Here is a 21,377-nt window from a genome sequence, read left to right on the forward strand (position 1 = left end):
ACAGCAGCCCTGATAAGCCAACACAAATTTCCACCTGGATTCACTTCATTTCAAAGCCCAAGCATTAAATCATTATCCCCTAATGCCTCTTCTGTCTGCAACATTTAACAATCACATCTAAGGTAGACTCTAATATTTGGACGGCACTTGGGGACTATCTAATCTAGCTGCCCACTGCCATGTTTATATCAAGGGGACAGAGAACAAATATGGACCTCTATATAGGGTGCATTTCCTTGTCACAGCTATCACCAGGCTTGGTTCTGTCCTCTGGAAACACACACACATACTCAATTATCATCCATGTGCTTGCCCTACAGACACTTAAAAGCTCTATCGTGTTGTCAAGTCTTGTCAGTTAAGCATTATCTCTTCACCCATTCTTCGTATGGCATGGTTAGTGAGCCTCTTCACACTCTCTCTGAGGCAGTAGAACGTAATTATGTTATAGCAAGAAATCAGAACTACAATTGCCAGGAAAGTCAATGATGAGTTGGGAAGAGTTAATCAGTCAAATTACACATTCTTGTCAGTCACTAGTGAGTGGTGAGCCTCCTCTGGACCATTCCTCCTCCAGATTTGCCTGAGTCTACTTCCGAGATATAAATTTGTAGTAGAAGTAAAATACCCAGAGTCTCTAAGAAAGGCTCAAAGTTTGATTTAGAGTAGCAGCAGAAACCTCCTGGAGATTGTTTCTATGGTTGTCCATTCATGAGGCATCAAGGGAGGCATCTGGTGACCTGTCTTCATGAAGGGTGCATGGACCCAAGAGGAAATTTCACAGTTGAAGCCCCACGAGGAATCCCAAGCTACCAGTTCTGTAAAATACAAACCTTTTCTCCTGTAATTTATTTTTAAAATACAGATGAATTCATATGAAAAGATGCCTTGGACAAATTACACAAGAGAAAAGGTAGAGAGAAAACTAATAGAAAAATGTTTGTTTCTCCTAGTAATCAAAGAAATAAAAATTAAAGCAATCTTGAGGTACACCACCTAGATTTAAAAAACAATAAAACCTTTATATGAGTCTGTTGACATATTAATTGGAAAACTGAAAAATATTCAGTCTTAGGATGGTCTACCAAATCACAGTTAGAATCAAGAGGGGGCTAGGTGTTTCAGTGGTCTGTCCTCAGATCTTTGAAAGTTTTGGGGGAAGAGTCAGAGATATGGACACACACTAGGAATGCTGAGAGACTCAGGAAAAACAGAGATTTCTTGCATTTGAGTCAAAAATAGTACAGACTTACTTTGAGGAAATGAGTTTTGATCTTCCCACAGTGTTTACCCATCTGCTCCCTGTTGGGGGAATAGAGCAGGTCTTTGGAGGGGATGCGGGCATATGCCACTTTCTTGTTGTTGCTAAGCATCCAGATGAAGACATCGGGGATGGTGTGCTGTGGCTGTGGGAACAGAGGGGAATGGGTTTGATGGGTGGGTGCTTAACAGGTACCCTTCCAGTATTCTCCTATCCTGAAAGAGTCCCCCTCTGTAAAACAAATTCTGTGACTTAAACCATCTAGTCACTTAAACATCTACAAAAGTAAGTAAGTATAACTTCTTGGAGAAAAACCATGTCATGACACAAGAACATGTAAACCCCATATCCCCAACTGTGCTATTGTTCTTTAAGTATACGCAAGTTGGACCCACGATGTGGCATCTCTAGTGGCCTACTTTTCTTCCATCTATAGAACAAAATATCTTCCCCTTTGGTTTTGCTTTTTTGTAATCACGTAATGATTCATCCTCAATCATTGGTCCTCTTTTTTTTTCACTTATTTATTTTCAGCATAACAGTATCATTATTTTTTCACCACACCCAGTGCTCCATGCAGTCCGTGCCCTCTATAATACCACCACCTGGTACCCCGACCTCCCACCCCTCCGCCACTTCAAACCCCTCAGATTGTTTTTCAATCATTGGTCCTCTTAAAAGTCAGGTAACATTCCAGAATATTCAAATGAAAAAGAAAAAAAAAATCCATGCATGTCTTTGAATGTCTTTCTATTTACTTATCAGGAAGGAAAAACAATTCTACAAGGAACTTTTGACCTATAATATGGTTGCTAAGTATCTCACCTCCATTTTAGGTGGTTATTCAGGAGAAAGTCGACTAAATCGCACATAAAATTCTACTTTAAAATTGACCTAATCAAGACAGGAATTGTAGAATTCCCTGCCAAGAAGCCCATTATTTTATGAGTGTTTGAAATGCACATTTCTGAGCCAGCATAGTTACCAAATCAAAAGGGAGGTACATTGTCATAAACTATATTTTTGTTTTCTTGGGCTCAAAGCAGGTGCTCTGTCTTTCTAACCCTATAATTCTCTGGTGTTATTTGTTCCCAAAGAGGGCATCCCTTCTCTCCAGGTATGGAAATAGAAACATCAACAAAGAGGTTTTCCTAGTCAGAAGGTGAGTAAGTCACAGACCTAAAGTCCTGATGCTTGGTTTGAAACTTCTGGGTGCTTAATAAAATTCCTGTATCTACTAACATAACTTCCTCTCTCACTGCTTATTTTGTCCTCAGGGAATAAAAGCTTTGCAACAAGAAATAAAACTTTTGAGATTGACAGAAGCAGTAGATCTGTACTTTTCCTTGAAATCTTCCCACACAAAATCTGGTATCTGACCAAAGCAAATATGAGGACCTTTTTAGATCATTCTAGAAGTCACAAAAGATACTAATTACAACTAACTTTAAAATGAGATGCTTTTGTGCCAGTACCATGCTGTCTTGATGATGACAGCTTTGTAATAGAGCTTGAAGTCCAGAATTGTGATGCCACCAACTTTGGCTTTCTTTTTCAATATCCCTTTGGCTATTCGAGGTCTTTTCTGGTTCCATATAAATTTTAAAATTATTTGTTCCATTTCTTTGAAAAAGATGGATGGTACTTTGATAGGAATTGCATTAAATGTGTAGATTGCTTTAGGTAGCATAGACATTTTCACAATATTTATTCCTCCAATCCAGGAGCATGGAACATTTTTCCATTTCTTTGTGTCTTCCTCAATTTCTTTCATGAGTACTTTATAGTTTTCTGAGTATAGATTCTGTGCCTCTTTGGTTAGGTTTATTCCTAGGTATCTTATGGTTTGGGGTGCAATTGTAAATGGGATTGACTCCTTAATTTCTCTTTCTTCTGTCTTGTTGTTGGTGTAGAGAAATGCAACTGATTTCTGTGCATTGATTTTATATCCTGACACTTTACTGAATTCCTGTACAAGTTCTAGCAGTTTTGGAGTGGAGTCTTTTGCCAAACTATGGAAAGAACCTAGATGTCCATCAACAGATGAATGGATAAAGAAGATGTGGTATATATACACAATGGAATACTATGCAGCCATCAAAAGAAACGAAATCTTGCCATTTGCGACAACATGGATGGAACTAGAGCGTATCATGCTTAGCGAAATAAGTCAAGCGGAGAAAGACAACTATCATATGATCTCCCTGATATGAGGAAGTGGTGATGCAACATGGGGGCTTAAGTGGGTAGGAGAAGAATCCATGAAACAAGATGGGATAGGGAGGGAGCCAAACCATAAGTGACTCTTAATCTCACGAAACAAACTGTGGGTTGCTGGGGGGAGGGGGGTTGGGAGAAGGGGGGTAGGGTTATGGACATTGGGGAGGGTATGTGCTTTTGGGTAAATTGGAAGGGGAGGTGAACCATGAGAGACTATGGACTCTGAAAAACAATCTGAGGGGTTTGAAGTGGCGGGGGGGTGGGAGGTTGGGGTACCAGGTGGTGGGTATTATAGAGGGCACGGCTTGCTTGGAGCACTGGGTGTGGTGAAAAAATAATGAATACTGTTTTTCTGAAAATAAATAAATTGGAAAAAAATACAAAAAAATGAGATGCTGTTTTGACTTTTGCTGGAGATGAGTTTAAATTCTCTTAGAGTTGAAATCTTATCAAAGTTCCCATACTTACCTTGAATTTTCTTGATTCCATTAAGGAACATGTTTTTTATTTCTGCTGAATACTCGGTCTTCATTTAAAAATCAATGAAGCTGTACATTTTTGGCTTACTTTAAGACTCTCCATTCTCATCCCTAAACTAATCATGCCTGCTCAGCTCAGCAGTGCTTGGGAGAAAGTACTCTCCCTCTTCACCCTCATCAAATATTCAAACCTCACTAGGAATACAGTTGATCTAATCTCCCAAAGGAAGTTTGCCTTTAGAGTTGATTACCTCATCGACAAGGAAGCGGAGTTTTTCTACCAAGTTTTCTGCTTCATGGATCATTTCATCAAGAGATAACTTTTTCTTCTGTTGCTGAATGATTCCCTTGGCCTCCTTGGCCATTGTTTCCTGAAACAGGAGAAGAATCAATGTAGATCTTTCTAGAAATTGGGACAAGTACTATCAGTTGCTGGAGGATCCTGAAGGTGCTTGTAAGTTCCACACTGAGCCACTCGTGAGACTGGTTCAGGGTCTGCCTGTGTGCATGCTGCCCGTTTAATAAAAATTTCATAGGCATGTGGAGGCAGTAAATATCATCTCACCTTTGTTTGACAGATGAGAAGCCAAGGCCCAGAAAAGTCAGAGGTCTGTCAGGGTCCCAAAGTTCTGGCTCTCTCATACAAAAGTAACTAAAATACATTGAGTTCTTAGTCCATGTCAGGCAAAGCTCTAGCTCTGGAATTAATCCTTGTTGTTCCTTACAGAAGACTTCTAGGGTGGGCACCATAGCTGAGGAGGGAGAAGAATGCAGTACAGAGTGGCCAAGCCCAAGCAGAGCCCCAGCAGAGTCCAGAACCCACATCCTTCATTGCTGCTCTTACTACCTCTTCTAGAGGTTTGGAGGAATGCTTCCAGATCAAACCGGCATTATTTGAGAAATGCTGAAAGGGAGCTCAAAGTGAACGTTTGGAACATCCAAAAATGTTTATTTGAATTCATTCATTCAGCCACATTTTTGTGCTCAGGAAACACCCAAACACTTCCCTGTGATTTCCGAGACACTGCATGAATGGGCCTGGTCTACTCTCTGGTTCGTCTCATTGCATTGCTTCATACACTGGCCCCGAGCACACAGGTCCTCAAGAGGGCCAAAAATATGCCATGCTCAGTCCATCCTCAAGACCAGTGTGTGGGGGCTTTCCTCCAGCTCAGATGTCCTTCTTGGACTCTGCATGGCTCGTTCCTTCTCAGGTCTCAGCTTAAATGTCACTACTGCCTCATGTACCCCCATGTTCTCCTGATCACTGTGGCCTTACAAAGTTTTCTTCATATTCATAACCTGTAATCATTTTTGTTTATTTGTTGTTTACATTTCTATCTTCTGTCTACTTCACTAAAATATAAACTTCCACTGGACAGGGACCTCTTCTGGTTTGTTCTTACTTCTTTTTTACTTATTCTCAGTGTCCTGCAGAGTTCCTGGCATATAGTAGGTGTTAAATAAATGTTTGTGGAATGAATAAGTTAATCAATACATTCCTCAGGGGCAAGAACCAAGTCCTTATAGCTCTATTGTGTTTCTAGCACCTAGCACAGGGCCTGCCCATAGGAAGCCTCATGTTCGTGCTGACCAGGAGGACTGAATATCTGCTACGGACCAGGTACTGTCCTAGGAGCCAAGGCCTAGGACAGGGGAAGACACAGGCTTCCTTTCCCTGAGACTTTGACAGTTTGGTGAGCTGAAAGCAATATATGTACAAAACTTCAGGGAACCAGAAAGAGACAGAGCTAAGTTTTACAGATGACATGACATTTGAGCTGAGACTTAAACAACAAACAGAATTCTTCAGGTGATACTGTATGTTTTCACTCATATGTGGAACATAAGGAATAATGCAGAGGACAATAGGAGTTGGGGGTGGAAACTGAATGAGAAGAAATCAGAAAGTGAGACAAACCAGGAGACTCTTGACTCCAGGAAAAAAACTGATGGTTGCGGAAAGGGAGGTGGGTGGGGGTTGGGATAATTGGGTGGTGAGCATTAAAGAGAGCATGTGATATGATGAGCACTAGGTGATATACTCAACTAATGAATCATTGAACATTAATATCAAAAACTAATGATGTTGGAAAACATCATTGGGGAACATCATTGGGGAACATTTTTTCCTCAAAAAATTAAAAATAGAGCTACCCTATGACCCTGCAATTGCACTACTGAGTATTTACCCCAAAGATACAGATGTACTGAAAAGATGCGCCATATGTACCCCAATGTTCGTAGCTGTAATGGCCACAATCACCAAACTGTGGAAAGAGCCAAGATGCCCTTCAACGGATGAATGGAGAAGGAAGATGTGGTCCATATACACAATGGAGTATTATGCCTCCATCAGAAAGCATGAATACCCAACTTTTGTATCAATATGGATGGGACTGGAGGAGATTATGCTGAATGAAATAGGTCAAGCAGAGAAAGCCAATTATCATATGGTTTTACTTACTTGCAGAGCATAAGGAATAACACAGAAGACATTGGGAGTTCGAGAGAAGAAGTGAGCTGGGGGAAATTGGAGGGGGAGATGAACCATGCGAGAACGTGGACTCTGAGAAAAAAACTGAGGGTTTTGGAGGGGAGGAGGATGGGGAGATGGGTAAGCCTGGTGGTGGGTATTAAGGAGGGCATGTATTGCATGGAGCAGTGGGTGTGGTGCATAAACAAACAGTGAGTCTTGGAACACTGAAAAAATAAAATTAAATTTTAAAAAAACTACACCTTGGTACTACACCTTGGCTAATTGAATTTAAAAAATAAAATAAATAAAATCTTTAAAAAAGAAAGAAAAGGGGAAGAAAAGAAGAAAAAGGACAGTCCAGACAGAGGAACCAATTTCAGATGGAGGGTATGAAGGATTGACAAACGCCAATGATTTTTGGAACAATGGTGATCTAATCAGGTTTGTATTTTAGAAAGACCATTCTGGTTGTGGTATGGAAGATGGGCTGAAGAAAGCCTACTGCAATAGACTGGGCCTAGTGGGTGCTAAGAAAGTCATTTTAGGCTGCGATTCTGGGGATGAAGAAGTGGAGCACATTCCAGAGTCTTTAAGGGGAGGAATCAATAGGGCCTACAGACAAAGTGATTGTTGAGGGTTAGGGATAAGGATTCAAAGTTGAGTCCAGGCATCTGGTTGGAGCAACAAGCATGGCTGGTGATGCTAATACAGGATGGGGACAAAGTTTAATGGGTTTAAATGGGTTTAATAGGATGGGTTTAATAGGATGGGTTTAAGAGTTGGAGGTGTTGTGAGACAAGCAGATGACATGTCCACTGGGAAGGTGGAAATAGAGACCGGGAGATGAGGAAGGAGAGGTGAGCCACTACAAGAGATCAAACTTGTGGACTTGTGGTCAGGCCAAGGACTATTGGATGCTAAGAAGAAAATAGAGCTCTGTGGGCAATTATGTGTAGTGGACAGACACTGCAGAGACAGGGAAGAGCTGTCAGAGGTGCTCTGGGGTAGGACGAAGATTTTCTATAGAGTAAAAATCTGCCCTCCCTTGGAGTCCAGAGGAGGAGTACACAAACCTTTCATTCTGGAAAGAAAGGTAAACCAGTTTAGAGACTTGGGTTTTAAGTGTCTGGACTACGATTAATTAGCTATGACCTTTAAAAAATCATTTAATCTCTCTGGGACCCACTCACAATTTATAAATGTCCCTGACCATCAAATACTGAGTAATTTTTCTTTGCAGAATTATCATGGCCTCATTCAAAACGTCCCTCGGTGCCACTGCTGGAACTAAATTTTCGAGGAATTTCTCAGCCATCACTCATGTGACAGGGACTGAGTACCTGTGAGACATGTACTGTTACAGACACAGCACTCCTGCCATGTTGTCAAGAATGCTTACAACTCCTCACACAATTCTTAATGGAAGGAAACTGAAGTGGGGAGAAGAGTTATATCTTTGGTTTTTCAGTTTGTGAGGCAAAAGGTCAAGTCAAAGAGCCTGTAGCCTTTGACAAAATACAGATGTCAAGAAAATAGGCAAGGGAGAAATCCATTAGAATATGTTGTAGGACTGGTAGGCTTCTAAATCATTCTGATAAATGGTCAGAAAATGCTAGCTCCTTTCCACCTTGCGCACATATTCCCTTCTCACTCATTCTTCTACATCACAAAAATGTATAACCTTTAGAACCGTATCCTCATCTGGTCTATGACCTATGCCTCATCTGTGAGGTTTATTTTTAAAGCACATGTTTTAATTCTGTTCAAAGTATAAATAGATTTTCACATACCAGCTCCTGCCAGCAGAGGGTAAGTCGTTTCTTATCTAAAGTGGTCTGGTTCAACATCTTGGGTTTCTTCTCTGCTTCAGAGATAAAGGCACTATAGGAGAAGAATAACAATTCTGAAACCTACTTAGTGAAAATCCATTTATGCAATTCCAGAGATTTACAGAAATGCTTTCTGCAATACAATGGGAAAGTTGAAGAAGCCACAGACCAAAGATTTCTCATTCAGAATTAAGCAATGGTGCGCTAACTTTTCTAAGAGACAAAGTGAGGGCTGGAAATGATACCCAGACCCCACATTAATTTGGGGGAATAAGTGCTTGTTTTCCTATTTTCTTTTATACATATATATGATGATTGCTATTTAAGGTCATAACAAACACAAAATAATGCAGTTTTCCATCATCTTACACATTTAATACACACCAAGAGTTTCACAAAAAGTTGCATGTAAAGACTATTTTAGTTGCATGTAAAGACTATTTTAGACTCAATACTGGAATATATCCTCACATGTTAAAAACTATACGAAAGACTAAGTGGTAACATTTTAAGGGATGATGTTAAAAATGTGCTCAATAAGAAAATGGTAGAGGTTATAAATGCAATTGAAGAGAAATATAATGGCTTTAAAACTTGGGGAAGTAAGATATTACCCTCATTAGAGATAACAAATGCAAATTAAAATCAATACCATTTTCACCTATTAAAAATTGGATAATGTTTGAAGTTGGTGGAGGAAATAGTCACTCTTCTCTAATAATGTTTAAGAGACAATTTGATAGCACTTGTCAAAATTTAAATGTCTGTATAATTTGTATAATTTGATCCAAAAATTAAACTAGAATCCTGTCTTTCAAATATAACTAAAAATTCTTGCAGGAAAATGTTCACACAGTGATTCTTATCATAGCATTGTTTATAGTAGAAAAATAAGTTGAAACAACTAATCTATCAGGGACCAGTTAAATATGTGATACATTGAGGACTATTGTGTACTACTGTAGAAAGATGCCAGTGATAGGTTGTAGAGAGGAAAAGCAACCTGCTGAGCAAAGTGTGCAACATTTCTGAAAAAAATAGAGTGTTTTTAGGAATGTGTGGGTTTGCAAACACACGGGGAAAAAAATCCAGGAGGACAAATCACACTTGTATCTGGAGAGTGGGCTTGGAGAGAGAATTGAGAACACTTTTTTTTTTAAAGATTTTATCTATTTATTTGACAGAGAGAGATCACAAGTAGGCAGAGAGGCAGGCAGAGAGAGAGGAGGAAGCAGGCCCCCCGCCGAGCAGAGAGCCTGATGCAGGACTCGATCCCAGGACCCTGAGACCATGACCCGAGCCGAAGGCAGTAGCCCAACCCACTGAGCCACCCAGGTTATACATTTCTACACTTTTTTTTTTGTAAGATGAGCACATTATATTGTGATTTAGAAAATCAAGGAGAAACAAAAGGAAACAAAGAAATAGAAGTGGAGGTCTAAGATACCACACCTTTTGTGAGGGGGCCGACATCAATGCACTTAGAAACCTCACCAGAAATTCTCTGTGGATATAGTAGTCAAGTTACATTTTCTCTTAATTTTTAAAAAGAATAAAAAAGATTCTGCTTTGAGGAAGGCAACTTGTTGTCACGTATTTATCTTTCTGAGAGCCACATAGACATTCCATTGCAGTCCCAGGATGGACTAGCTCAAGGGGACATGGTAGACCCTTCTGAGTTCTCTCTCCCTTTCTCACAGGATGAAAAATCAGTGCTTTCCTCATCAGAATCAGAGTAAATAACCATGGTTCCTGTTCCTGTTCATTCTTCATCTTTCAAACCCAACCTGCTGTGGCCTATGGACAGCCTCCTCAGCTTCACATGACAAGAGGCCTGTCTCTTCTCAGCAGGGTGGGGTGGGGGGAAGGAGGACCTTGAGGTTCAGCTGCTTAACCATGAATGTGTGCTGGGGGGTGGGGGGGTGGGCGGGCAGAAGTCCACCTTGACCTAAGGTCCACGCTGCTTTCTCAAATCCAAGTTTACCAAATATAAAACTAACATTCTGAGCTCTGACCATCTTAAATATGTTTTTAGTTGGTTGTAACTTGAAGAGAAAGGGGAATGATTATCACCCCCAAGTAACCTCCAATATAGAAAATTATTGAGGTATAATTTGCCCATAAAAAATAATTTTTATTTCTAAAAATATGAGATCATGGAGCTTTTCAAAGATGCTTAAAGAGAATTCCAGGTGGCAGTTAGCTCACAGCAGGAGTAGCACCAAAACATACTGCTTCTATAATGAGAAATGAAAAAGAAATACAGATAGAAATAAATATATATATTTTTTGTTTGCTTCCCTTTTTTAATGTAAAAATGTGGGGTAACCGAGCGATTAGGAAAGAGAACTTACAAAGCAGAGCATCAGAACCTAACAACTTAGCCACCCCCTATCTACTAAGTTTTGCCTTCCATCAAATAAATCTCTGCCCTTTCTTCATTGCTTCCATTATTACAAATTCTCTTTTCTGTTCATTCTAGAGCCAATTAAATTCAAGTGTTAGTCCAGGTTGCTTCCTTATGTGATAGGCAGCCCCTACGATGGCCCCCAGTAATCTTCTTCTCCTGTTTCTTCTTGCCAATGAGCAATTCCCTCCCTTTGAATGAGCACTGGACCTAGGGACTTGCTCATAGTAGAGTATGTCAAGAGTGATGGGATATCACTTCCAAGATGAGATTAAGTAGACCATGACCTCCATCTTGCTGGAATGTTCTCTATGACTCTTCTAGCTTGGTCACTCTGATGAAGTCAGCTGCCATGTCATGAGAGGTAACCCACATGGTAAGGAATTGAGGCTGGCTTCCAACCAAGAGCCAGCAAGGAACTAAAAGTCCTCAATCCAATAGCCCGTGAAGAACTGAGTTCCACAAATAACCACGTGAGTGGTCTTGGCCATGAATCCTGCCCACTGAAGCCTCAAGGTAACTGCAGCCTCCCTCAATGCCTTGACCATCGTGTCTGAGAGGCTCTTGGCAAAGGATCTGACCAAGCCACACCTGGACTCCTGACCCATACAAACTGAGATCATCAAAACTCTAGCAACTAAATTGGAGAATCATTTGTTACTCCATAATAAGCAACTAATATACTCTATTTTTAAATATTTTATTATATTGTTTGCCACCTGGAATCAGAGACCTTAAATGGTGTTTATTATGTTATATAAAAAAAACTCTACTTGGGGTGCCTGGGTGGCTCAGTGGGTTAAAGCCTCTGCCTTTGGCTCAGGTCATGATCTCAGGGTCCTGGGATCAAGCACCGCGTCAGGCTCTCTGCTCGGCAGGGAGCCTGCCTCCCCCCTCTCTCTGCCTGCCTTTCTGCCTACTTGTGATCTCTGTCTGTCAAATAAATAAATAAAATCTTTAAGAAAAAAAAACCTCTACAAAATGGTATTTGATATGACTTATCCACCTAATTGTCAAATTATTGCTGAGTAGCTACTAAATGCAAAGAAGCATGCTGGACTCAATGTCACTAGCATTTTTCTTGTTTCATTTAAAAGTCTCTGCAGTGAGTCTTTCCTTTCTTCTCTTTTTCTTTTTTCCCTCTTTGCTTTATGCTCTAGTCAAGTGTCAGGAAGAAATAGCAAGTCCAGAAATGCCAGCTCAATTACTGAACAAAATAAAGATGGATAGAACACTATAAAATGCCCATCTAAATTCATGGAAAATCAACTATCTTCTAAGGTAATTAAAAGTTGATCCTATATAAGCTCAGCAACCCATATGCCAGCTGTCTCTCCCAGTACCTGCTTTCACTGATGAAGTCACTGAGCACCGCCTTCATTTTATCTTCTGATGCTTTCTCTGAAATCTTGATTAATTCTCTAACTTCTTCTATACTTTCTTCCTGGAAAAAAACCACAGAGGTGGAGGGATGAGAGGCAGAAGGAGACACTGTAATGGAGACACTGATGATAATATCTCAGATATATTATTTTGCTATTTTGTGTTTTAGATATGAGGAAAGATTTCCCTCATTTTCTTGTGCCTGATCTGGGAAATGTCACTGTATTCTAATTTTGAACCTTGTTCTTCTTAACTGGAATTGGTCTAAATACAAGTCTTCCCTTACTTTACTCAAACTCATCGTTCCAAATGGAGAACCATTTATTTAGAGTTTACCCTGTCGGGAAATCCAATATCAGGACATACCTAACAAAGTAGAATAAATTTGATATAATTTTTAAAAACTCCAAAAGCAATGTTTAAGTCATTTGGTTATATGGGAATACAGCGGTACTGAATAATTCTAAATTTCAGAAGTTATGAATTCTTTTAATCATAGGGGTTTGGGCAGGGACGTGAGGTATTAGAGGGGAGGAGGATAGATTGCATATGACAATGGCCATATACTTGTATATTTAATAATCATACTTTCTGTTTTAGGTCTAAATTCTAGTATTCCATCCAGTGGCTTGGAGGGATACAGCACTCAAAAGGCAATATACATGTCATCACTGCTTTGCTAGAATTTACAAAAACTGCATTCACTACTACCCATCAAAGTTTGATATCTGGAGACATATGTTTCCCTCTTTCCCCTTCACTATAAGAATAAGTAAATTGTGGACTGATTAAAAATTTAGGTATCGGGTCAATCTACTTCTGTTCAAAGCCAGGCTCTATCCTTAAGTGAACAAACCCCCTTGTGCCCAGTTTCCTATAAAATAAGGTAATAAAAGTGCCCACCTAATGCACCATAGGGAGGTGTGGACTTCTTCAAACACAGCTTAGTACTTAATAAACATGTTATGTTATTAAGTCATGTTAGCTGTGATATGCCAAGTACGGCAGGGATCCTGGCACTGAGAAAGGTAGAAATGAATAGTAATGGCAGCTATGGTCTCTAGGAAAACATTCTTGTTTCGTCAAGCCTTTTAGAAATAAACTATCTCCTTGGCCTGAAGGAGAAGCAAAACCAGTCTTACAAAGCAAGTCTAAAGCTTCCACATAATGTGACACTAAACCAAGCATCCTCTACCACCTTCAGAATCTACCTCCATGATGCCTGGAATCCTCAAAGCCAGAGTGGAAACTTTGTTTCGCACAACTAGAGACAGGATGATAAAGCCAATGAGAGAGAGAGAGAGAAATTTGTTCTTTCCTTAGCACAGGTTTTGAAAGGAGAGGGTCACCTGGTGAGGCATGGTGGCACAGAAAGTAGAAGGCACAAAGAGAAATACAAGAGCAGGCACAGCAATCAAAGAGCAGGCTCAGGAGCTCAAAGATGCAGAGGTCCCAGGGCTGCCTTCTTTCCAGGGCGTTGGGTGGAGCCAGCCAACAGTCACTGAATATTGGCATGGTCATAAATACTTCCACACGTTCAATCCCTCAATTAACTCTTGGCCCCTTTCAGGTGCCAGGTCTTATGCCAGATGCCACTGAACAGTCGGAAATTGTTATTGAACAAATAAGAACACAAATCAATTCTAAAATGCAGAGAGCTCTGAGGGTAAAGCACAGGGTATTACAAGAGAGGAGAACGGGCAGAAGCCAGAAGACTTCTCTGAGAAGTAGTTGAAACTGACCTATGGAGGTTGACAGGTGACCCAGGAGAAGCATGGAGGGGAAAAAGCTCAGGATGAGGTAATGGCATGGAGGTGGCTATGAGGCATAAAGAAACATCGTTACTTCAAGAAACTGAAAGTCCAATGTGCTTGGAACAAAGGAGAAAACATGTGAAAGGCAGGACTTAAAAAGAGGTGGCAGGACTTCACCTATAAGATCTCTATCTTGTTAAGGACTTAGAGTTTTATATGAGTTGAAGCCAGGATCTATCAATTATGTGATAAAGTTGTCAATTTCCTGCCCTTTGGAGATCAGGAAAACAGCCTGTCCCTAGGGACAGAATGTTAAGAAGCAGAGCAGGGTTTCTAATCCACGTAGTTCTATTTCAAGTCAAAATATATTCTCATTCCCTTGGTCCACAGGGTAGGAACTATGTGCCCTCCAATGAAGCAGCTGCAACTTACTTGTATTTAAATTGAAGTCAAGACCCTCTCCTGGATGAATAAAAAGATCCTTTTTGCCTCCAGCTGCCCAGTGTTCAAATCCATTACCTTTGAGAGTCACCTACCAGCAGGTCCGCCATTTTCTCCAGCATGTTGGACCAGTGCAGCCTGAATGTCTGGTCTCCCCAAGAACTGATGAAATAAACACAGGGCTTCTTGGCCTCAAAAGGCAAATAGTTGTAACTCCTATGAGAACAAGTTAAGTCTGGGTGTTACTTGGCCATCGGTATTATTCATGCAATTTCAGCCACATATTTATGTTTTATACATTCTGAATGGGATAGGGAGGGCTGGTGACAAAACAATAAAACTATTAACTCTATTCTAATCAGGGACCCATGAAAAATCAACAAGGAACATGTATGTTGCAACAGTGGAGAGATACTAACAGCTACAGTCATCAGGCCCAGGGCAAAGCCTAGAGCTGAGCACCAGAGAGCAGGGTTTATCAGGCAAGCCTTCTGCAAGGAGGAACTTCTCATTCCAGTTGAGATAGGAGAGAAGGGAGAAAAACTAACATATTAACTTTAAATGTCTATAAACTACACACTGTGTGAAAAATCAACCAAGATAACAGGAGTGAATGAAATTGCTAGAGAACTTTAAGAGCTTAATGAGGATGAAGCATGTGCCTATATCTAAACTATAGCAACCATACCACCATCCATCCATCCATCCATCCAGGTATCCAAGCTTCCATCCATCCATCCATCAATCTGTCCATGCATCCAGGCATCCATGCCTCCATCCGTCCGTCCATCCATCCATCCATCCATCTATCCATCTATCCATCCATGCATCCAGGCATCCATGAATCCATCCATCCATCTGTCCATTCATCCATCCATCTATCCATGCATACATGCCTTCTTCCATCCATCCATGCATCTATGCATGCATCCATCCATCTGTTCATCCATCTGCCCATCCATCCATCTATCCATCCATTCATCTTTCCATCTGTCCATCCATCCATACACACATCCAATATTTACTGCTGCCAGGCATTGGTGTCAATAATGGACATAACCTGCCTGGTTAAGAAGGGACAAGAGGGTGATGACATAGCTAGAAGGGGATAAGTGGAGCCAAAGAAAATTTTTGAGGATGACGGTTGGATATGCTTAAATGCTGATGAGAAAAAGAGAGTTAACAAGGTAAGATTGAAGACAAAAAAGAAGAAACTAACTTGTCAGTTTTGGTCTCCAGGAAAGAAAGGGATGGGGTGAGGCAAGTAAGGTGGGAGAAGTGTGGCAAAAAGTTGAAGTTCCTGTCTAGTGATAGCTATAACATTGACCAAGTTTTCCCCAAATACCCTGTAATTTTTCCAGAAACAGCCAGGACCAAGAGAAGAGAAATGTAGAAGGAAGTCCAAGGCAACATTCTTGGAATGGGCAGGGTGAGACAGTAGCCCTATAAACATGGGCAGTGTTTGGAGTCATACACCTATAGAGGCAGAGAGAGGAGAGACCAAGGAAGCAAAAGCTTTGTTTCCATTCCAAAAAACCAAAGAGAACTTCAGCCTGAAAGAATGGATGGTTGTTCTTTTTAGTTCTCCAACGCAAATTTCTTCTGGAGATCAAAAAATTAGCAAAGGTGTCCTATAGTCTGTTCTGCAGAAAATGAATCAGCAGGCACATTTAGAAAAGAAGCCAAATAAATTCTTGGCAGAGCCTGAGGTTGATATTATAACAGGAGAACAATAAATAAATAAATAAATAAATAAGTTAGAATCAAACTGCTCCTTCACTTCTTTTTAAATTATTGCACCAAGAATCCTACAACAAGATACATTCTCATCCAGTATTGACCCTTGTTCCAAGGTTTCTATGGTTCAGATTATTTTGCACTAATGATGTTCAGGGCCTTTGTCTCTTGGATTCTCAGAGTCTTCCTAGTCTTACTGGTTGTGGGACTGGGATGCTGTGGGTCTCAGGCAAATTCAGTACAGATGGAGCATGGCAGATGGGAGGGCACCATGAGGGCACCATATTGCCAGTGGGAAGAGAAGGCTGCCAGTTTGAATGGCTGCCCTGACACAAGACCAGCCTTGTGACTTTGGGCAAGGGTAGCCTTAGAGTCCTGAGAATGAGATGATCATGGGATGTCCTGTGCTCTGATCTCATTCCTGAACTCCAGCCAAATACATAAATCATATGTGAGTGCATGCATTATAAAACTGGAAAGCCCAGAACAAATGCAAGGAGGTATTTTAATGAAGATAACACACAAATCAAGGGACTGTGTCTGTGCATGTGTGCATGCATGTACACATGTGTCTATTATAGACACAGGATCCTCCAATTCAGCTGCTGCCACTCCAGTTTGCCACTATGTAGACAGAGCCTCAATATAGTGACTGAGGAATATTTCTGAGAGACAGAAAGTCCAAGAAACATAGCATGATTCATTTGGGCCTCCTTAAGCCGGCTGGCCAGCACTAATACAAGATGGCCAAGTGTAGTTTGAGACCTCTCATTTCTTCCAAACTGTTTCCACACTAGATCTCCTGACATTTTCACCCATTGTCAACAATGGGCTAGTCCAACAAGGTGGGGAGGTTTTCACTGCCTTGTCCCAGTGAAAGGATGCACTGTGCCTCTGAGCAGTTTCAGAAAATTCTCCCTGAGTTGCAGATCCAGTCACAGGATCCATCATTGACCAACTCAGTTTTGAGACTAGACAGAAGCCATCAAAGGACTGGGGAGTTTGGGTTCCTTGTTGGATGTGTGAAAAGGAGGTCAGACAAAAAAAGGTCAGAAAAAAAAATCCCAAGGTAGGTGGCCCATGGGAGGGAGAGGATTTAGAAAGTATAGGACACAGATAAGCAGATAAACAGCTAAGATGATTTTCACTTACTCCTTCATACTTTGTCCCAAATACTCTCTTTCCATTGCTTAAATCCCTCCCCATTCTTGAGGAGCAGAAACACAGGTGAATGTGACATGGTCTGTGTCCTCAGGGTACTCACAGTCTCATAGGGAGACAAAAAGTAAAAGCATCTTAATGTATTGTGAGTGGTGCTTGGTGAAGAAATCAAACTTGGGATTCAGGGAAGGGAATGTGGGCTTAGCCTTGAAGGGTAGTGGAAACTAACAGTTCTGAAAAGGGGGCTTGTTGCCTGGCACAGGGCAGAGCATTCTCAAAGGCCCAGAGGCAGCAAACAGCAGGACACATTTGGAGAACTACCAGAGACACTGCGTGGCTGCAGGAATGGCAGAATTTGGGGAGTGACTGGAGATAATGGTAGAGAACTAGATGGGGATGGAAATAACAAGGTACGGCTTCAAAATAATCCTGAAAGCTACAGGCTGCCAATGAACGATGTCAGAGTAACTGGCTCTGACAGATAGTTAGGTGAATTTCTTGAAGATCCAAGCCAGGTTGGAAGTTGCTAGACTAATCCAGGACAAACATGCCAATGGCCAGAATTTTAAAAATGACCATTTATATGAGACAAACTATGGAAAGAACCAAGATGCCCTTCAACGGATGAATGGATAAGGAAGATGTGGTCCATATACACTATGGAGTATTATGCCTCCATCAGAAAGGATGAATACCCAACTTTTGTAGCAACATGGACGGGACTGGAAGAGATTATGCTGAGTGAAATAAGTCAAGCAGAGAGAGTCAATTATCATATGGTTTCACTTATTTGTGGAGCATAACAAATAGCATGGAGGACAAGGGGCGTTAGAGAGGAGTAGGGAATTTGGGTAAATTGGAAGGGGAGGTGAACCATGAGAGACTATGGACTCTGAAAAACAGTCTGAGGGGGTTGAAGTGGCGGGGGGGGTGGGAGGTTGGGGTACCAGGTGGTGGGTATTATAGAGGGCACAGCTTGCATGGAGCACTGGGTGTGGTGAAAAAATAATGAATACTGTTTTTCTGAAAATAAATAAATTGGAAAAAAAATGAGAAATACTTGAGAATCAAAACTGACCAGACTTCATTGCTGACTGGACGTGGGATGGAAGGGAACAGAGAGAAACTGACAACTTTTTGATGAGGTTCATAGGACACAGAGAATGGTAGGACTTGTCCATGAGATGGGAAAGATAGAAGGAGGAGCAAAGTTGTCTGTGAAGACCATGAACCTGCTACAACTTTGGGACAACCAAGTGGGGGTGTTTGGGTTTGCCGCTCAGGGAAGAGGGCTGTCTGGGGAAAAGATTTTGGAAGGCCTTGTTATCCTGACAGTGCTCAGCAAGCCATGTATCTGTGCCCAGAGAGAGTATCTAGATTGGGAAGAGCAGAGAAAGTAAAGAGCACCAGCAATGTTGTTCCAATCTCCTCACATACAAAAGGTGAGAACTATGTTCTCTTATGAGAACGCAATGAGAAGATAAAGCTTTACTCATGGCACAAGGCTCAGAACATAGAAGACTCTTGCTGGGTCTGACTTTCCTTCTTGTAAATCACATGTTTGGTGCTCAATACCACTTTCTTACAACAGAATTCTAGAACTTTACTTCTTTTTTCATGTTGAAAGTTTATGTGAGTTAAAGATCAGTGAGTGTTCACAGAAGTACCCCAGATGTTTTCTGAAATGGTCTTTTTTGGTAGATGACATTCGTTTTTTGAGTTCTTTAGTCTGACCTCAGCAAAAACAAGATAAGAAATGATGTATCTAATAATCCCATTTACATAATGGCACAGAACTCAGATGAATATAGTAACTGTTAATAGGGTTTGGATTGAAATGTTAAATTCTGACCTTCCTACCTTGTTATGCTTCAAAGTTATATATATATGGTAATAATAGTCATCATCATTGTCCTGTGTCCTTAGATGAATTACCTGTATGTGACATTTGGAGAGTTGTCAACATGTCACTAAAGATTTGGTAGATTGGCTAACAAACACATGAAAAAATGTTCATCTTTAGCCATTAGGGAAAGTCAAATCAAAACCACATTGACTCTGAAAAACAATCTGAGGGGTTTGAAGTGGTGGTGGGGGGTGGGAGGTCAGGGTACCGGGTGGTGGGTATTATAGAGGGCACAGATTGCATGGAGCACTAGGTGTGGTGAAAAAATAATGAATACTGTTTTTCTGAAAATAAATAAATTGAAAAAAAAAACACATTGAGATACCACCTTACACCAGTTAGAATGACCAAAATTAACAAGACAGTTAAACACAAGTGTTGGAGAGGATGTAGAGAAAGGGGAACCCTCTTACGCTGTTGGTGGGAATGCAAGTTGGTGCAGCCATTTGAGAAAACAGTGTGGAGATTCCTTTAGAAATTAAAAATAGAGCTACCCTATGACCCTTAAATTGCACTACTGAGTATTTACCCCAAAGATACAACTGTACTGAAAAGAAGGGCCATATGTACCCCAATGTTCATAGCATCAATGGCCACAATTGCCAAACTGTGGAAAGAGCCAAGATGCCCATCAATGGATGAATGGATAAAGAAGATATGGTCCATATGTACAATGGAGTATTATGCCTCCATCAGAAAGGATGAATACCCAACTTTTGTATCAACATGGATGGGACTGGAGGAGATTATGCTGAGTGAAATAAGTCAAGCAGAGAAAGTCAATTATCATATGGTTTCTCTTACTTGTGGAGCATAAGGAATAACATGGAGGACATTAGGAGAAGGAAAGGAAAAGTGAATTGGGGGAAATCAGAGGGGGAGATGAACCATGAGACACTGAGGACTCTGAGAAACAAACTGAGGGTTTTGGAATGGAGTGTGGTGGGAGGTTGGGTGAGCCTGGTGGTGAGTATTAAGGAGGGCATGTATTACATGGAGCACTGGATGTGGTACATAAACAATGAATCTTGGAACACTGAAAAAATAAAATAAAATTTTTTAAAAAGTTAAAAAAAAAAAAGATTCAGTAGAGTGGCAATGACCATGATGTCCCTGCTCGTGCCTTTCTCCCGTAACTAAGATTAAAAAAATGATGTTTCTGGTTTTAGGGAAGAACTTTCAAACAGTTCCAGGAACAGATCAGACTCCTATTGTCGGAACCCTGGCGATCTCCCCTACTGTACTTCCTACCTGTTCCCTTCTGTCACAAGTGGCTTCTCTGGGTGAGTGGTGGAGACCATAGGGAAGGCAACATTGTGGGCTGCGTCCCCTTCTCCTTCATGCAGGAGTGGAAGGCTGTCTTCTTCAGCTGATTCAGCTGGCTTCTTCTTACTCCCATAATGGGACCCTCCATCAAGCAGGTTCCCAAAATTACCTATAGAGATGGTAGCAAGGGGAGAGAGGTCAGATGTCAAAAAGCAGAATCAGGCTACGTGGCATAAAGATCCAAGGTCATATCCTCCCAGGACAGAGAAATAAGATCTCAGTATGAAGGTAGGAAGTGTGATGATCAGACCAAAGAAATAAGATTAACAATGATGGTGAGTCATCATCTACATCCATCTTATGTTCTCTTTAGTAAAAACTACGTAAGTCAAAAACTAATTGGATTCCATCTCCACTTGCTTCTGCTCCTTGGAAGGACACCCTCCTGATGGGAATTAAGACCTTCTCTGATGGAATGCTCTTTCCTGGAAAGATTTTCCCAGCTGTACATCACCACAGGAAGATCATCAGGAGTTACAATAACAGCACCCTCAATGTGCACAGAACTTCTCATGGATTAACTCATTACACTCTTGCAATAGCTTTATGAAGAGTTATTGCTATGCCTAGTACATAGTTAAAGAAACTAAGACCCAGAGAAATCAAGAGCCTAGGAGTAAAGGAATTAGGATTAGTAATCCAAGTCTTTCTAAATCCAAACTATACTCTTAATCCTTTTTTAGCATGAAAATAAATCTATCCCTTCATATTGACACTAGAGGAAACAAAGAACTAGTCATTTCTTTCTGAGGTGCAAACCTCTGCCAGAATGCTACTATTTCTATGTAATACAATAACACATTCACTCAAGAAACAGATATAAAGCCAATGTCCTGTACCAAGCACCGTGCTTGTTTGCACTTACCGATAGAAACTTCAAAGCTAATGGGTTTGTCTCCAATCTTCCGGTCAATCATGGTAGCTTCAAAAAATGCTCCAAAAAGTAAAAATTCCTCACATTTTTCTGGTATAATCTATAGAAAGAAAAAAATAT

At 40.8% G+C, this 21,377-nt stretch overlaps 1 protein-coding gene across 1 annotated transcript in view; it reads right to left on the reverse strand.

The window, feature by feature from the left end:
* FER1L6 (fer-1 like family member 6) overlaps positions 1–21,377 on the reverse strand; it is a 110,728-nt gene that overhangs the window by 65,704 nt on the left and 23,647 nt on the right. Inside the window, exons 11-17 of the mRNA XM_044247084.1 lie at positions 21,249–21,357; positions 20,309–20,492; positions 14,349–14,469; positions 12,019–12,119; positions 8,230–8,320; positions 4,212–4,331; positions 1,254–1,406 (exon numbers count right to left, since the gene is read on the reverse strand). Of these exons, the coding sequence (XP_044103019.1) occupies positions 1,254–1,406; positions 4,212–4,331; positions 8,230–8,320; positions 12,019–12,119; positions 14,349–14,469; positions 20,309–20,492; positions 21,249–21,357 (879 nt within the window). The remainder of the gene's footprint in view (positions 1–1,253; positions 1,407–4,211; positions 4,332–8,229; positions 8,321–12,018; positions 12,120–14,348; positions 14,470–20,308; positions 20,493–21,248; positions 21,358–21,377) is intronic.

The sequence above is a fragment of the Neovison vison genome, chromosome 4 (genome assembly GCF_020171115.1).
Source record: "Neovison vison isolate M4711 chromosome 4, ASM_NN_V1, whole genome shotgun sequence".
NCBI classification, from domain to species: Eukaryota; Metazoa; Chordata; class Mammalia; order Carnivora; family Mustelidae; genus Neogale; species Neogale vison.